General features: G+C 44.5%; 1 protein-coding gene, 1 long non-coding RNA gene and 1 pseudogene across 3 annotated transcripts; 1 reads left to right on the top strand and 2 right to left on the bottom strand.

Moving 5' to 3' along the window:
* Nucleotides 1–439: 439 nt before the first annotated feature.
* Nucleotides 440–11,209, bottom strand: LOC116929414. Of its 2 annotated transcripts, none has more exons than XM_032936633.2 (14): nt 11,006–11,209; nt 10,431–10,537; nt 9,584–9,751; nt 8,537–8,746; nt 8,267–8,452; nt 7,795–7,935; nt 7,226–7,642; nt 6,612–7,141; nt 4,928–6,539; nt 3,755–4,852; nt 3,155–3,679; nt 2,216–3,082; nt 1,906–2,138; nt 440–1,829 (listed from the first exon to the last, which is right to left on the bottom strand). In XM_032936633.2, exons 2-14 carry the CDS (start codon nt 10,495–10,497, stop codon nt 1,359–1,361), a joined length of 6,525 nt encoding a protein of 2,174 aa, XP_032792524.2. In that variant the 5' UTR covers nt 10,498–10,537; nt 11,006–11,209; the 3' UTR covers nt 440–1,358. The 2 variants fall into 2 exon arrangements, with proteins under 2 accessions (XP_032792524.2, XP_045033535.1); XM_045177600.1 differs by having other exon boundaries at nt 11,056–11,207.
* A 1,851-nt stretch (nt 11,210–13,060) lies between these two features.
* Nucleotides 13,061–15,216, top strand: LOC116929771. The gene is made up of 3 exons (XR_004398044.2): nt 13,061–13,301; nt 13,460–13,507; nt 13,662–15,216. It is a non-coding gene; the product is annotated as an uncharacterized LOC116929771 (long non-coding RNA).
* A 5-nt stretch (nt 15,217–15,221) lies between these two features.
* LOC123475566 overlaps nt 15,222–17,934 on the bottom strand; it is a 28,052-nt pseudogene continuing 25,339 nt past the window's right edge.

Below are 17,934 nucleotides of genomic sequence, written 5' to 3'. Positions count from 1 at the left end.
ATCACCCGGTGGGGACCACGCCTATTGCAACTCCCCTGTGATGTAAGTGGTATGAAGAATAAACAATAAAGCTATGGCTAAGCAATAACAATAAACCATAATAAACAAAGAAGTCTATCTCAGCACACTTAACCGTCTTTTTAAAAATAGGGGAAGATGGCTAAAAAAAATTTCGAAATTTTTTTGGATACCTTAAGGTAATTAGAAATAATAATAGGAAAATAGGCCTATTTTGACCGAGAAATAGGACCGCTTTTAATTTTTATAAAAGGCAGGACAATTTTGTAGGGTCCTATTTGACGGGCCTATTTCGTAGAGTCCTAAATTTCGTCCGGGCCTATTACACCGGCTACCATGAAAAGATACCCGATGATACCGCATCACTTAATAAAGACTCGTAGATCTCCAGTACGATTGAAAAGAAAAATAAACCACTGTGTTGAGTCTATTCATTTCACATGTATTTGCTATTTTCTTAAATTTCACGCGTGTAGGACAATTCTTTTTTTTCAAAATTTGAAAAATAACAACAGCACACAACAAAAAGAAGGTACGATGCACTGCCGGAAGAATAGACTAAATTCATTGTTTATAAATAGATGCCAGCCTATAAATTGTTGGTATATAGGAAATGCAGAGTTGCCCTGAGCTGGCTTAATTTTCGAGCAGGAATCAAATTTCTATCAAATTTTTTATCTGGGTTCAAACCTTTGCAAAATGATTTCGATCTGTTCCCGGATAAAAAATTTTTGATCTCCGAACACCGAACCAAATCAATTTTGGAATCCAAAGTGATATCTATGAAAATTTTTTGGAATCAGCATGACACAGTAAACACATAAAGTTGTCGACATTCTATTACTTTTGTCCCCGTCGTCTGGACAGTTTTTGATTGCTGAATGAAACGTGAATAGGCTGAGAGTTACAATTCTTACCGTTAGATGGCGAAAATAATGATCTGTGATCTTGGAAAAGATTGAGCGGAGATCAGATCTCTTTCCACATAAGTTGAGCGCAGATCAACTCTTTTAACCTTGATCGGAAAAAAGATTGATCTGCGAAAAGATGATCGTGGGGCAAGTCTACCTACAATCACACCCACAAACTTGAATAATTGAACTCCTGAAGACGGAGGAGAAAAGATGGAACAAAAAATTTATAAAAAATAGCTTCGAATCGTCTGTTAGAATTTTGTATCATTGGGATATCGAAGTTATTTACATTGTCTTGCAAAAAAAATATATATAAATCGTCCGGCGGTGTTTTGTAGCCTACTCGAGCACAGCTCGCAATCAAGGACTTCTTATTCCATTAATTAGGGCACATAGGTTTCATGTATTTTTTTGTCTTCATTTTATTTACCAAGCCTCGGCATTGCGAGTTTGCCGTTTGCTTCTAGGCACAGTTGGAGAAAGCTGGGGCGTCTGGACGACGTCGGATGGATTGATGCCGACGCGTGGAAATCCCCTGGGCACGACATCGGATTTGTCCAAATTGTGTTTGTTCGGCTTGGGTGGAGACGCTAAAGTCGAACCGGAATTTTTCGGATATGTTCCGGTGGTACGGCGACGGTGGAGCACAAGACCGATGATAAGACCACACACCAAAATGCTGGCCAATACTGACAACACAACGATGATGGCCAAGTAAGGCGCTTCGATATCAAGCGCTTGGGTCAAAATCTCTCGCGTTTCCAGGCTTCGATCCACCGCCTCGGCTTTGGATGCCTCTTTCAGAGTCGAATCCAATTTGAGGTAAAATTTCGATGACGTACTTTCGGCCGGCATGCTGTGGCCGTCCATTTCCAGGGCTAAATGTCCCGACTTAACCTGGAACATCGAATGGAACAAAACGTGATTAACACACAGCTCACGTCATTTAGACCAAGATGAGATCATTACGTACCATATCTTCGAGGTGGGAGGCGACGTCGATTTTGTTGTCCCCGACCAGAGTGAAAGTGAGAACAGTTCCATCGTTTCGGGATTTCACTTTGAGTGTCGGTTCCATGGTGCGTGCCGACAGGCCGTTGAGGATCTCACCAACTTGTTGTCGGACCTCTTTCTCCATCACCCCTTGGGCGTGATCCATTGCAGGGAAACCGAGAGTCATTGCTACTGCCATGATTGGAACAAGACCTGTTTAGTTCATCACACAATGCAATAATAATAAACCGTTCGATATTAATGGTAAAAAAAAAGGGAAAATTTCATACGGCAGGTTTGTTCTCCTCGAACGAACTGAGTTGTGTTGGCCACTTGGTTTCCGGCTTCGTCAACACACCAACAGTTGACGATCGGATGGCCACCATTCGATGACTTTGCCGGAAGACATTGAATCGGCTGAAATCGACCGAGATGATCACATTCCGGGATCAATTCACCAGCTCCTCCTTGTTTCAATTGATTTTGCCGCATCTTCTGGCATCTAGTGTAATGCGGATGATTTAGTGCTTTGCCACGAAGAACCGGTGATGGCGTTGCGGTCGTTGTTGTTGGAGTCGTCGTTGTTGTTGGAGTCGTCGTTGTTGTTGTGGCTTTTGTAGTCGATGTTGTACTTGCTTCCGTAGTCGTTGTTGTTGGAGTCGTCGTTGTTGTTGTGGCTTTTGTAGTCGATGTTGTACTTGCTTCCGTAGTCGTTGTTGTTGTCGTTGTTGATGTCGTTGTTGTTGTCGTCGATGTCGACGCCGTTGTTGACTCGAAGTCTTTCGCGTGACGTGGCTCAACTTCTAACATAGACGATGGAAGGCATTCAACCGCGTTGCCCTCTGCGTCTAAGAAGACGGGCGTGCAAGTACAAGGATCGACAGAGCATGTGGCCTCCGGATGATTGGGACACGTATTTCCAGCGCAAGCTTGGTTACGACTGCAAGAGGTCATCTCACCCAAAGGTGACTGCTGAGGGCAGAGGACCATGTCCGGGCATCGGCTGGCGCACTGTTGGTAGCTGTAAAAGTTGTTAGCGTTGCCTCCGCATCCACCAAAAGAAAACTTTTCGCACTGCTGCGTTTCCGGATTGTAAGCCCAGCGAGGGAAACTGGCCCGGCACATACCAGGCTCTTTAGGCAACTCACAGACATTCACTACGTTTATTCAATTGCAAAATTCAAGCTCATATTATTTCAATCAAATGAATTCTATTCATTTTTATTTACCGGGCCTTTCGCAGTGTTGACTGCATTCTTGGAGTGATTCGAAATTGTTCTCGTTGCCTTCGCATCCGCCGTAGATGAACTCTTCGCAAGCTTTGGAAGAGGAATTGTAGAAATAGCGCGGGAACAATGCCCGGCAGTGGCCCGTCTCTGCTGGCTGACTGCAACGGTCGACGCATTCGAGTGGATTGTCCTGCGGATCGATGAAAGACACTTTGCAATTGTTGCAAGGATCGGCCACGCAAACCGCATCCGGATGGAAAGGGCATCGCGCGTGGAGGCACTGGTCCCGGCAAACGGTGGGTTGGACACTCGGGTCGGGACAAATGGGACCCAAAGCTCGTTGTTCCAAAACAGCGCCATTGGGCGAACAACGGACTGAGCCGCGAGTGAACGAGTCATCGATCGGCTGGCCGGTGGTGTCGACGCACCAGCTGAATTCTCCCTGACTTTGTTCTCGGGCGTAGTCACCTTTCAACGTACAGACGGGCGGAGAAATGGACATCATCAACGGACCAGAACTGTTTTCTGTTAAATCAAAAATGTGAATGAGTTTATTAAAAACAAATTATTTGCGTTTTTTAGGGGAAAAAAAGGACGGACCTTCAGGAGTGGTACAAGTAGAACTGCATCCATTGGTGCAGCATTTGGCACGTCCGGAACAGTCGGCGTCGGAGGAGCAGTCGTTGACGGCCTCGATGTCAGCGGGGCAACCGAATGGATGAGTCGGTGCTGGGCAAGCGCCCGGCTTGGGTAGGAGAGGAGTGGGCAAGAGAACCGGGTGAGTGCAACTAGAGCCACACTCTCCTGGACAGCAACGAGTAGGTCCAGCGCAATCAGCGTCGGAGACGCACTGATCGGCACAGGCCGCTCCTCCAGCAAACTGGGCCAGGACGCGCAAGAAGGTACGTGATCGAACGGGCGGGCAGAAACCGGGTTTAATCGCATCGCGGAGAGCGGGCAAGGGCCGGTGTTGAATGGCTTCCTCTTCCACGTCGTCCAGGGATTCGAAGCCGTTCTTCACCTCGTCCAGTAAGCCATCATCGACCGGCCTGGCCAGCAGTTTTCCAGATCTCGTTTCTTTCGGCGCAGTGTCCTCGATAAAAACGGTTTCCGTAGCGCTGGCCACGTCCATTTCTTCCGTCTGGGCTTCCTTCAGCATCGCTGCTATCAGATCCGAAGGCGCAGCTTCCTTCATGGCGTCCAGCATGGCCGCTTCGGTCGCTTGTTCTTTTTCTTCCACCTGACGTCTCAGCCGGCTGCTGTAGACGGTGACGGACGAGAGCAAAGCGTCCGGTAGAACTTCAGCGTCCTCTTCCAGTGCGGAATATCCATTTAGGTTGTAATGATACGCCGGGCTGGACGATGTGGAAACAACCAGTGGTTGGGCGTTCCACGGTCCGCCTTGCCTGGCCCAAGCCTCTGAATTCAGGACCGTTTGCACTTCTCTCTGGCATTTGGTGAGGCCGGCTTCACAGTCTACTTGGCGTCCGGTGGCAGGGTTGTAGAAAGCATGACGGCATCCGCCGCACGGGTCCACTCGGCAGACGGCCTTCGGGTCGGCCAGGCATATCTTACTTTCACAAATGGTTTTATTGCAAACATGGACAACAGCGGTGGGATCGGCACAGATGGGCGGGTCTATCGACCGTTGGCGGGCCTGCCGGACACCGCAAGTAGGCGATCCGCGAGTTAACGAGCCTATTGTTTCAAAAATTGCACGTTTATAATTCAATGATTAATAAAACAGGAATGACAGGGCAAGGATGAACGCACCTTTGATGTGTTCGCCATCTTTATCGACGCACCAACAGATACCCACCTCTTCCAGACACTGGACGGGCTCCCAGTCACCGTTGGCTCGGTTGCATTTGGGTGTAAAGACGACCTTCTTAAATTTCTCCGCCATCTTGAGGTTCTTTTCGCGCAGCTCTTCACACGTCGATAAGCTGGGACAAACGGACTTGCACTCGCGTTCTGATTCGAAATTGTTCATGTTCCCGCCGCAGCCGGTGTAGCGGAAGGCCTCGCAGCGGTTGCGTTTCTCGTTGAAACTATAGCGCAAGATGGACGCCTTGCACGAGCCCAGCAATTTGTCCTGGAAGCAGACGTCGCGCGGCTTGGGACAGCAAACGGAGAATTCGCCGAGTGGTGATAGATGGCACTTGTGGGTGGACGGGCAACTGGAGCCCATCGGACCGCAATGGATCGTCGTATTCGTGAACGGCTCTCTGAGCGGTTGGCCGTGAGCGCAAGGGTTGTCCAGTCTGGGAAGGCAGACGGGCAGAGGTGGGCAAGGCGCGCGTATGCAGTTCACCTGGACAAGGCGACATTCTTCGGCTGGGGAACGGCACTCAACACCATCGCAAGGATTGCGGCAAGCGCAAACCGGACAGCCGGAAGTGTCTAATTGATATCCGTGAGGAGAGCAGAGTAAGTCCGGGCATTCAGTCAGAGCCGGGCAGCTTCTCGGGATGTGGCATTGAGGTTGAAGACCTGGGGGAACTCGAGTTCCAGCCATTTCTCTGCCGTCGGGGGAAACGCACCAACACGCGCGAGTGACGGGATCGCACTGGACGGACTCGAATGCTCCGTCATCGGGCCGGCATCGCGGAATGAAAAGTCGATTGGCCGGCACGCCATTCTCCCTGGCTTTGTATTTCATGATCATTTGCGTGTGCTGGCAGGCCGTCTTGATGAGAGGCTCGACGCATTGGGTTCCGCAACCGTTGGAACAGCATTTCAATTGGCCGTCGCAATCCTCGTCAGCTGAGCATTCGCTGTCGCAGCTGTCCACCGAAATAGGGACGAGGTAAGGACACTGTCCAGCTTTGATCAGATGCTGGATAGGGCAGCACGTACCGTCGGCCGAGTTGTTCTCGTTGTAACAGGAGAAGCCCTCAGGGCAACTAAGCGCTCGACTGCGCGGATTGCACTGGAGAGTGATGTTGTCAGCTGGATTGACGTAAGGATCACCGATCGGACAAGCCGCGATCAATTCTTCTTTAATTTCTTCTTCCTGGATATTGGTGTCTTCCCTGTTGCGCTGGACAGTCGTGCAGAAAGGCAATGCCGGGCAGAACGGCGCTTCGGGACAAGACGAAACGACGAGTTGGCATTCCTGACCTTCTGGGCAGTTGAGGACGTCGCAAGGATTGCGACATTCGCACAACGGGCAGTTGGTGGAGTTATCCACAGCGAAACCGTAGTCGCAACCGAGACGGCACAGAAGCCCCGGGCAATCGCTGTCCGTGTTGTGACGCAATTTCACGCATATCGAAGCCGACCTCTGCGAAGCTAAGCCGCGAGTGCCGGCCAATTCGACGCCGAACTCGTCCACGCACCAACACTGTCCGTCGTCATCGCATTGCTGTTCCTCGAATTCACCCTAAAAATAACAGATATTTTGAATTGATTTGCATATCATTTGAATTTCAACGAAATTGGGTTCTCATTTTACCTGTGGCGTACAACGAGGATTTTTGAAGACTAAATTGTAGCCGGGCTCGGCCGGTTTACGTCCGTCGGCCACTTCCTTCATCATTTCGCAGATGGACGGGAGACGGCCATCGTCTTCGGGCATGGCTATCTTCTGCTTAGATCCGCCGGAAGACGCAGATGCCGGGCAACAGTAGGAGGCATTATTAGGCACGCTGAAACTGCAGTGGTAGCCGGAAGGGCATGTAAATTTGCTGCCGACCGTGCAGTTGACTGGCTCTTCGGTCGCTTCGTTGGTCAGATGTTTACCAAACGCGCAAGGCGGGACGAAAATGCGACGACATTGCGGAGTCATCGGGCATTTTTTAAGTCCAGCCGAACACGACGGATCGCGTTTCAACAGACACTGTTCACCTTCTGGACAGGTCAGCTGTTCGCAAGGATTGTCGCATTCACACGTTGCGCATCCGAGGCCGTCCGTCTTGAATCCGTAGTCGCACGTGGAACTGCAGACGGACGAGCTGCATCTCGACGACCGGGCCACTGCATTGGCTGAATTTTGTTTTCAGATCAAATTTCATTATTGATGAGAAGAAAGGCAATTTTTTTTTTTTTTTTTTTTTTTAAGTTTTATACCTTGTCCGTCGCAGACGACATCCTGGGCGGATCCCATGGATCCTTTGACTTTGATGCCTAGGTCGGGATCGACGCACCAGCAAACCAGTCCGTTTCGGCTGCACTGGCGGACGGTGAATCGTTGGTCGTCTTCGTCGCATTGCGGGACGTATCCCTTGCCTTCCCTCTCTGTCAAACTGAGCAGTCGGGCGATTTGCTGCTGCTGGAGGCAAAGAGAGAAGTTGACAGGTGGAACGCAATGGCCGCTATCTCCGCAACTATCCACACTCGGGCAACATTTGTCCGCTCCTTGGCATTCCATATCGTTAGCACACGGAACGCCGCACACCGTTGAATTCGATTGTTCATCAACAGCTGGACAAGTGCCCGGCTTGGTGATGCGATCGGCGGCCATACAACACACACCGTAGTCCGCACCTAATGTCCAAAAAAATTAACGGGCAAAGAAAAAATTTGAATATATGAGGTCACGATCCATTTTGACTTTTTTTCTATTCATTTCTCTCTACCTGAAGACCTGACAGAGAGGGCCGGATATATGTCATTAATACGTGATGCACATAACATACCTGGCTGAACGATACAATCGAAGAGCTTCGGGCATTGAGGCTGACCAACTTGCAAGCCGCAGAGGAATGGTCGATCGCCACTGGGCATCGTTAGTGGAACACCTGTCGGGCACAAATCCTCGGCGCTTCTCGCTTGCTTACCTGTCGGGTTAACATCATTGAAGGGGTTAAGAAGAAAAAAAAAAGGAAAAAAAAATTTCTTTGGCCATAGCGTCATTTGTTAATGGTCTATGCAAATTCTTACCAAAAATTAGGCAAATGTTTCAAAAAAGAAATGGCTACTTAACCGAATTACTGCTGGGGCCACTGTGTATTGCTTACTTAAATTATTATTGGTTTTTTTTGTGTTCTTAATTCTATTTTGCTACGGGCCAAACAGCTGATCAAGGGAATTCGGTCGTGAAGAAAGGAAGTCGGCGTTGAGCCATAGAACGGACGGAGGAGACAAGATGGCGGAAGCGGGTGGACTTACAGGTGGGCACAGGTGGACATGGCTCCTTGGCGCACGGCGTCTCCTCCAGCTGGCAGGTCTGCGATCCGGGGCACTTGACCCCGCGGCAGGGATCGCGACATTGGCACAACGGGCAACCTTCACTGTCCAGCTCGAATTCATAAGGGCACAGCATGCGGCAAAGTAGTCCAGCGCACGGTTTCGGATCTGTTGATGAATGAACACGAGCATTTTTGGTTAAAAAAAATAAAATATATTTTTAATCAAATTAACGGGAAGAGTGAAACTTACTGGTACAGTTGACCATATCGAGAGAACGGGCGCGAGTTCCGGCCAATTCGAAACCGGATTCATCGACGCAGAAACAGTTACCGGTGAGCGGATCGCATTGAACCGGTTCGTAATCGCCAACCGGGTCGCAATTTGGCAAACTGATTTCGTTGCTGGACAACTGCAACGCCCTGGCCCGTTTCACCATCTCTACGCGCTGACGTTCACAAGCTGAAAAAAAAAAAAAAATTCTTATTAAATCCTTAAATTACGCAATCGGGCAGCATCTATTTTCATTTTCCCAAGCAAACCGCCTTACGGAGCGCGAGCTTCTTTCGGTCGTTTTTGCGCAAGACGTAACGGTGATTTATGTATAAAATTAAAAAAAATCACTCTTCCATCCATCGAAAGCGGCCATTTTTCTTTTTTCTGCCTTCATTTTTTTGCTACGATTAATGTGGTAAAACCTGTGAAAGTTAAAAGACTTGGCGTGGTACCCGCACGTGTGCCGTTTAGGGGAAAGTAGGACGATGCCTCTTTTCTCTTCTTGTCCCACATCTTTTCTACGAGCTAAACTGTTTTGGAAAACATTCCTTCTTTATTTTTTTAACATCTTTTTTTTTTCTTTCTTGGCTGCGAGCAGTATAGAAAGGGAGTAGCCATCGTGCTCAGCGGTGGTGAAAATGGCTCCCCCCCCCCAAAAAAAAAAGAGGAACCGAAACGAACGAAAATCCCAAAGAAGAGGGTGGGCCACTGAGAACAAAATTTATGAGAGAAAGTTTGCCGTCGCCATCATTCGTTAATGATAACCAGCCCTTGCCCAAAATATGCCGCCACCACCACCACCGCGTTTTTTTCTAGTGTGTGTGTAAAATGGCACAGACGGGCGTGAACTCTCTCGTCACGTAAGTGTTCCAGTTAAACAACAACAAAGTAAAAAAAAAAAAATTTAAATTAAATTAAAAGAGGAAGGAAAGGATCGGTTCAAAACCCGATTAGAGCCAATCGGGGCTCATCGCTAGTGAGGACTTCAAATGTACTGTAGGTTGATGAACAGGCAAAACTCACACGTCAAAAGTGGCATGACGCAGACGCGCCTACATCCGACTGAACAGCATATCGATTCACCGTTGCATTGCTGATCGGTCGTGCACTCGTCAGTTCGGTCGGAAGCGGGCGGGCATCGGTCCGGGTCCCGTATTTTCGTGGGGCACCGTCCCGTCGTTTCGAATCCTCCTGTGTTTGTGAGGGGTATGAGAAAAAAGTATCACGTCATTATATGAATGGAAAAAATTTATTAAAAAAAACGTAAGAAAACAACGGAAGTCTTGTGGTACGCCGCACTATACTATCCCCACTTTAACGGTACGTTTTGCGCACTTTTTGAACCCATTCGCTTTTATAATTTTTTGATGTTGTGATCTTATTAAATAGAAAGCCGGAAGAAGAAACATGAACTCCAGATTTTAAAAATCGAAACAGGGACAAAAGTGAAAATATGTTCCAGCTTAGTTTTGGTATTCATGTCGATGGGGTGGAGAGCTGGAATCGGAGTCATGAAGAAAGAAAGAAAAAATAAAATAAAAAATTCTTCCCAAGGAAGCGCCCCGCTGGACATGAAATAAGGAAAGAATAAGGGGGGATGGTTTCCTAGAGAAGAGAAAAAAGAGATTGAAGTAGGTCATAGCCTGCCCCTCTCTCTCTTTTGCTTCCCTCGTGTTGACCCGGATTCGGCACAGTGTACCTCCGCCAACAACACACAAAAAATCCCAGTCACACACTAGTACATGTACAAACACGTCAAAAAGATTAGATCGCTGGCACATTAACGCTTCCACACAGATATTTATCACCGATCTAAATCTTGTGCTAATCGGGATCGAAAGCGAAGACGTATCGATTTAAAATGAATCACCTGTGAAATTGGATGCGAAGGCAAAGGTCGCCAGTGCGAGAAGCAGCAAAGCAATCAATTGCTGCATCCTCCGAATGTTCTCAACGAAGGGAAGGAATAAGCTCGGCCTGGATTTACAAATGATTGAAAAATAGAAATAATATAGTTAAGTAAGATAAAAACATTTTTTATAAGAAAGAAAACTCTATTATAGATGTCCTTTGAAAACTAGCCGAAAGCGGATCGGGTAAAACATAAATGACGTGACCAGGATATCCGTTTAAATTTAGTGACACCCATTTCTTTTTTCTCAAAGAAAAACATCTTGCCGTATCCGCTGCCAACCCTCGTCATGTTCGGCCTATAATTTTTTCATCTACTTCTCTTGGTTGTTTTACTCTCTTTTTGCTGCTTCCCCCTCTGTTTTTCCCATGTCATTCCGGTTGCCTGTGCACGACCGTGACGGAAAAGAAAATACAAGCACACACACACTTTTGAACAAACAAACAGGTAGCGTGTTCGTCTCACAGTCCGTCATTAAGCACACCTCATATACTTCATGAAGAAAATGAATGTGAGAATAGATTTTTCTTTACCCCAAAAACTGAAGATAAAGAAAAAACTAGTTGGGTGACTCAACACTTGCCGGAATCAAATTGTGATGGCGTAACTTTGTGACGAAAACCAAACGATAATTTTTTTCTTTCTTTAAAAGAAACTCACACAGTGTTATGAAAAAACAAAAATCGACAAGACGAAAGCGTATCTTTGTCGGTTGGTACCTCAAGGTAGACTGGAGAATGGAATCGCTTCTACTGATCTACCCAGGACTGATGGCAAACCAAGGGGATGGTTTTCAAAAGTGTTAAGCTCCTCCTTCCAACACACCTGCGAATGAAATAAGGATTTCTTTCGTAAGTATGCAGGCCTCCCTTTCTTTCTCTAGTTATCCCCTATAAGTCATGTAACCTCAATTGCGTCACGGAGGATGGAATTCCTCAGCTGGTAAACGATTGGCGATTGAGAGAGAGACTCCGATCCGAAAGGAAAAAAAACTGTCGGGGAGAAAACGTCCAGCTTAAATTATTGTCATCCTTCAACGACTTTCTTTGCAATTTCAATTAAAAAAAAAGGGATAAATTGAAATAAAAAGTGTAGGAGCAAATCGCTGATCGACCGCATTTGGGCAACAGTTATCCACCCATTTCAAGGGAAAGTTATATCTTTTTGTGAAAACGCTAAAAAATCGATAGTGTAATCAGGTTCGTTGACCCCCCCCCCCCTAAAGGGATAGACCAGTTGCGGATGTCAGTGATCGGCCGAATAAATGTGAAAAGGGATTGGAATCAAATAAGAATAGAATAACACAATAAAAGAATCGAAAATCTGAATAATTCAATGATTATTGATTCAGAATTAAGAATCAAGAATCAGAATCAAAAATCAAAATCAGAATTAATAGTTATCGGTTACCAAAAGACGTCTAGAATCTAGATTATTAAGATGTGTGAGATTGCAGAAAAAAATTAAAAATTAATTTTTTTTAGAGAATTATTGATTCGAATACATTAAATTCAAAAATGGTAAAATGAAAATAAAAAATAAAATCAAATTTCGTTTAAAATAAAAAATCGTTAAATAAAGTAAAATAGATTCGAATCACTCGGGGGTTGTTGACTCGTCATTTGGGTTACGAATTTTAAAATTAAAATATATTTTTAAATATATTTTGTATTTTTTAATATTTTTTCTATTTTTTCATACTTTTTGTATTTTTTCATATTTTTTTACATTTTTTCATATTTTTTCGTATTTTTTCATATTTTTCACAGTTTTTTATATTTTCCAGAATTGCTAAATGTTGTGAAACTTTTTTAGATTTGTTAAAAACATGTTTTTCATGCCGTCTTACAAAAAAAAACTCTATTAACCCTTAAATAATAAAAAATGTTAATTTTCTTCCGCAAATGAAGCCCAAAATTTAACTCACTGTAAAATAAAAGCAAATCAGCACTGAAACTTGAACTTCAGAACCCTAGATTCTCTACCCCATGTCCTAATTGCCTTAGCCCTATAGCTATCACTTTCGATAAAATGTAATAGTGCTGGGATAAAAAAAAATGTTAGTCGTTTTACAAATAACAAAATAAAACAAACACAAAAAAAAAAAAAAGTATAACGAATGAAAATTTCCAATATTGAAATTTTGAACTCCTAAACCGTCATTAACGGTTTGTCAATAAAAATTATTGCGTGGCGCCCTGGTTTACCCAACAACCTGACCCACCCGGACCGAAATTTTTTTCGAAATTCGATTCTTGAATGTTGTTGTTGTTGTTGAATTTTTTGGTTCCCTACTGGATGACGGTTGCGTCCCAGTAGTTGGTCCTCACCCAATCGACGATATTCCGCACCGGCGCTGCGGTGTGCTTGTATCTGGGCTAGGTGGGGGGAGGGGGGTGTGGAGTGTAGTTACCCGAAGGGTTTCTATTCACTGCGGCTGGTTTAGTTGGTAATAGTCACACTAGATGGGTATAATTGGTAATAGTCCCACTAGATGGCTAATCAAGCCAAAATACAAAAAATAGTTTTAATGTTGCAGGATACGTGTAAATGTAAAAAGCGCCACTTCTATTTTGGAATGATGAAAGTGTAAATAGAATAGAATGGCTGCGTAGTGATCATCGACTTTGACTTTGATTTTGAAACGAAACGACCATTACAGTGCACTACAGCCCATTGTCAGATGTACAGTCATATTCGATTTTTTAGTGTCAAATAATTTCGAGCAATTATATTTGTTTTGGAAAATGGGTCGTAATAGGAAAGTGGATATGGATCCAATTAAAAGAGCTCGTATAGATAAGATGCTTGAGCAGAGAAAATGAATAGGTAATATAACAATGAGGGAATTTCTTCAGAAGTTATTGACAAAAACTTTTTCCAACTGTGGATACTGTGGATTAAGTAGCATGTCTATTGTACATATACATACTACTATGCACATATACTCTACTATGCACATATACTAAATAATATTTTATCTTCAGGAATTAGGGAAACTTGTAATGAGACAACAGGAGAACTTATCAATGATGGTATTATATAATAAGATTTTTAAATTGTTTGATAAATTTTTCATAATGATTTCAGAGATTTTACTTGTAGGTTTTATTTATACTGTCTTATTGTAATGAGCATGTGCAACTTTTGATTCACTAATAGTAAACAATTCTTTTTTTTTAAAATAAGGAGTGAAACAAACCACGAGTGAGACAACAGAAAAAGTTATAGAATAAAGGTAGGCTACTACATAACATTTTGTATTACTCGACAAAGTTTCTTATAATAAATTACAGATTGACTTGTAAGTAACTATAGCATATATAACTTTTTTTTTCTCTAGTAGTAAACAATTCTGTGTATGTTAAGGAGTAAAACAAACTTTGAGTGAGACAAAAGGAAAACTTATTAATAGTACCACACCATCCAATTTTTTATTTCTCGACAAATTCTGTAACTTTTGTTTCACTAGTAGTTAACAATTCTTTTTATCTTAAAGAGCAGTGTTGTCAAAATCAAATTGAAAAAAGATTTTAATCAAAATCAAATCTTTCAACCAAATTCCCCTAAATCAAAATCAAAAATCAAATCAAATCAAATTTCTAGAACCGATTTAAATCGCAATTTAAATCAAAATCATAAAAAAATCGATTTAAATCGCGATTTAAATCATTTTTAAATCAAAATCAAAATCAAAATCATCGGAACATTTTCTTGCTTAGCATATATTTCAACAGAATCATACCTTACAATTTTTTATAAATTTTGAGTAACAACAAGTATTCTAAAAGCTTGTCGGAAAGACGGTTTCTCCTAGCAGTTAAGACAAGGGATGCGGCACTGAAAAGTCCTTCTACTGGGTCACTGGACGGCAGAGCGGTATTGTAACGAAGAAAAACGTTTTTGATTGCTGGATGGCGATCCAGCATTCCAATTGTTTTGTCCTTGTCACACAAATAAAGGTCTACTTCATCCTTTGTTGGAGAATCATTCTCTTCAAAGTTAAACAATTCGTTGCCCGATGCCGAGTCCACTTGGCTATTGCTCCGGGAAAAACTATTCATGGCAATACGGGCAGAAAGTAACTGTAAATTAAAGTAACAAAAAATTCTTCTAAAATTTTCTTATTATTAATACCACTCTCTTTGGCTGAACTAATTTTTCGTTTTTTAGTTGAATTAGAATTTCTTTTCATGCGTTCTTCTTCAACCTTCTCTAAAAATACTTTGTATTCTTTCGGATGTGATTTCTAAAATAGAAAAATATTTCAGGATGGACTGTATGACAAAATTGTGGATTAGCTGGTTTTAATGTCACTGTCAAGCTGAGCGATGTGATCTGTGGTGCTGCATCCTCTCCTGAAGCCTGTCTGAGCTGTATTTATGATTCCTTTCGATTCCAAGAACCAGTGGAGTCTGTTAGCCATCAATCTTTCGAAGGTTATTCCCAGGCAGGAGGTGAGTGATACCGGTCGGCATGAGTTAGGATCCTCTGCTGGCTTCCCCTGTTTCAGTAAGGGGATGGCCACTGCTTTTTTCCATTGTTCCGGCACGTATGCGTTGGGCAGGACGGCATTGAATAGGTGCCCTAGGTGTCTTCTGTTGGCTGTTGACAGGTTTCTGATCATTTTGTTCTGTATTCGGTCATTGCCTTCTGCTTTACTCTTTGGCTTTAGGATGGCTTTATCAATCTCTTCCGGTGTGAAGGGGTCGTTCAGGGGGTCGTTGCTATGTGTAGCTATTTTGCAGTCTATTGTGGTCTTGAGGTAGCTCTTGTTGGCTATATCCTTGTGGTAAATGCGGCAAAACCTGTTTAAAAAGAGTTCTGCTTTCTCTTGGGGAGTGAAGAGGGTTGAACCATCAGCAACGATCGCTCGGCCCGCGGCAGAGGGGTCAGAGCCATTTCCACCCATGTTTTTTACGAAGTACCACATTTTTTGCTGGTCGTTGGGGCCCAGGCTTGTGATGAAGGCAGACCATGCTTGTTTCTTCGCTGTTATGATGATTCTTCTATTTTTGACTTCCGCTTTTTTCCAGTCTTCCCGTTTATTGAGTGACAGGGGGGAGTTTTTTCCATTCCCTGAAATATCTTCTTGCCTCTTTAACCTCTGTTAGGCATGCTTCATTCCACCAGGGATGGGCCAGGCCTTTGCGCATTTTTTATTGTTGGACCGGATTAGTTTTAGGAAACATTGGTTGTTCCCTTCCTCGATCCTGTCGGTGAAAACTGTTGTTTTAGCTTCGGGGTCAGTGATATTCTCGAAGTTCTGGCTAGTCAGGGAGACTTGTATACATTTGTTCCATTGCGTCCATTTGGCGTCGTCAATTTTCCAGGTTGCTGGCCGGTTCGCGTGGTGTAGTACGCTTTCGTTCAGTGTGATTATGAGGGGTAAGTGGTCACTTCCCATGCATGGTCCTGTTTTGATTGATGCTGATGTGGAGATGGTTGGTGAGGTGATGGTGAGGTCGATCGTCCATGGTTTACCAGATGCTGGGTCTATGCGTGTGATTTGGTTTGGTATCGTGATGAGACAAGCATTGGGGTCATTTATTAGGTCTTCGTAGATCGATCTGCCAGCCTTTTTTATACTGGTATTGGTTTCCCACAGTGTGTGATGCCCAAGTCCCCTCCTATTGCGTATGGATTTCTTCGGTTTAGAATGTTTTCGATGTCTTCTGTCTCACAGTCGGCTTTTGGAATGTAGATAGAGATGAAGTCGATTCGCTTATTGTTTTTTAAGAGGATACTTGCACCGATTGCTTCAACGGTGTCGGGTGTGTCAAGGTGTACGGGGGAGAAATGTAAGGATTTGCTGATAAGGATGGCCACACCTCCTCCCAATCTGTTAGGGCGATCTTTCTTGAGGATGTGGTGGACTTTCAACTTAGGCAGAACTACTTCCGGGATAACTAAGGATAGGTAATGATAGAATTCTTCTAATTTGGATTTCGTCAGTCCTCTTGCGTTTCACTGCAGGCATTTGAGATTGTTGGTAGCCGGGCTAGTGATATTGGCTTGCGGATTGGTCCATTTCCTCTTGTTCGGTTAGTCTGTAATAAGTTGAGGGTATTGATGGTGATGATGGGAAACTGAGCATGACATCCGCATTTCTGAGTAGATGCAACCGGTCTGGCCTCATTTGGCTCTGGTTAAAGAGGTGATGGTTGGTTGGGTGGGCTTGGTCTACAGCTTTTGTGCTGGTCCCGAGTGTTGCCATCATGGTGCTCATCATTCTCTCCAGTTTATCGAATCTCGCTGATTGGGATTCCGCGTTATCCTCTTGTCTCTTCAACACGTTATCAAAGCGTTGGCCGAACCGGTCGACTTTCTCGATTGTCATAACCATATCTTCCGTTAGCATCTCTATGTCCATGTTTATTTTAGGGATGACTTAGTCTTTGAGAAGTTTCAGTTCTTGTTGTACTGCATGTAATTGTACCTTCAGTGTCTCAATCTCTACCGTTGACTGGGAGTCAGGTCGGTTAGGTGGGGTGTGACGTTTTGTAACTGCACTGTTCAGGTTGGCAACTCTTGAGCGGGCTTCTGTAACGGTTATCCCTTCTACATATGCCATTTGGAGGATTTTTCTCATCTCCATGAAGGCTGGGCAGTCGTTGTTGTCTGATTCGTGGGTGGCCCGCCGCCATCTTTGTACTTGGCCATATTTTTGAGTCGAAGACTTTTGTAATCGACTATGGCTTGAAACTGTTCTTCATTTGGGGTTCAATCAACCAAAGTATCATCCACTTGAGCCAAAATGTCCTCGAGGGCTTGTTCTTCAGCTTCGATGAGGAGAGTACTCAATTCTTAAGCACATTTGGTCATGGGTGGCGTTCAAATTTTTGTTGAGATCTTCGGTTGTGATGTGATGCATGGCCGGGACCTGGAAGGCTCTCGGTAAGGGAGCCAATGGTGGTCTCCCGTCGGCCAAAAGTAGGGCGTGGCATTGGCGTGCGCGAAAAATGGCATTTTAATCGGCTATAATGCGTGATAAGCATTGAACCGCTGCATCGGTGGCAACACCGGAAGCCGGGGGTGATGGAATAACATCAATCAGATTTTTCGGCGCCGTGGCTTGAACGGAAGAAGCCATCACATCTTGAACAAAAACCAATGGAGAAAGTGGAACGGGGGGTCCTGGGGATGGGGAATCAAGCAAGGGTGTATCACCAACCGATAGATCCAAAGGTGACTGAACAATCTTTTCGTCTGGAACTTTTTCAGAAGTGAAAAGATCGTCATCACTAGGGAAATCGGCCGATGATGACACAAGTTTAATTTTCCATGAGGGACTCAGAGAAATATCGTCACACTCGGTCAAATGGGGAGCGGACAAAACGGCTTCCCAATTGTCGGCAAGGGCACGCCAAGAGCGAGTCGGAGCAATGATGTGATGATAAGTCTTCGAAAAGCGTTTGGTCTTGAGCGGCAGAACGAGAATGGTGTGTTGATTTACAGAAAT

This window comes from Daphnia magna, linkage group LG8, assembly GCF_020631705.1.
Source record: "Daphnia magna isolate NIES linkage group LG8, ASM2063170v1.1, whole genome shotgun sequence".
Taxonomy (NCBI): domain Eukaryota; kingdom Metazoa; phylum Arthropoda; class Branchiopoda; order Diplostraca; family Daphniidae; genus Daphnia; species Daphnia magna.
Note: the sequence above shows the minus strand (reverse complement) of the source record. Positions and strands in the feature narration are given on the sequence as shown.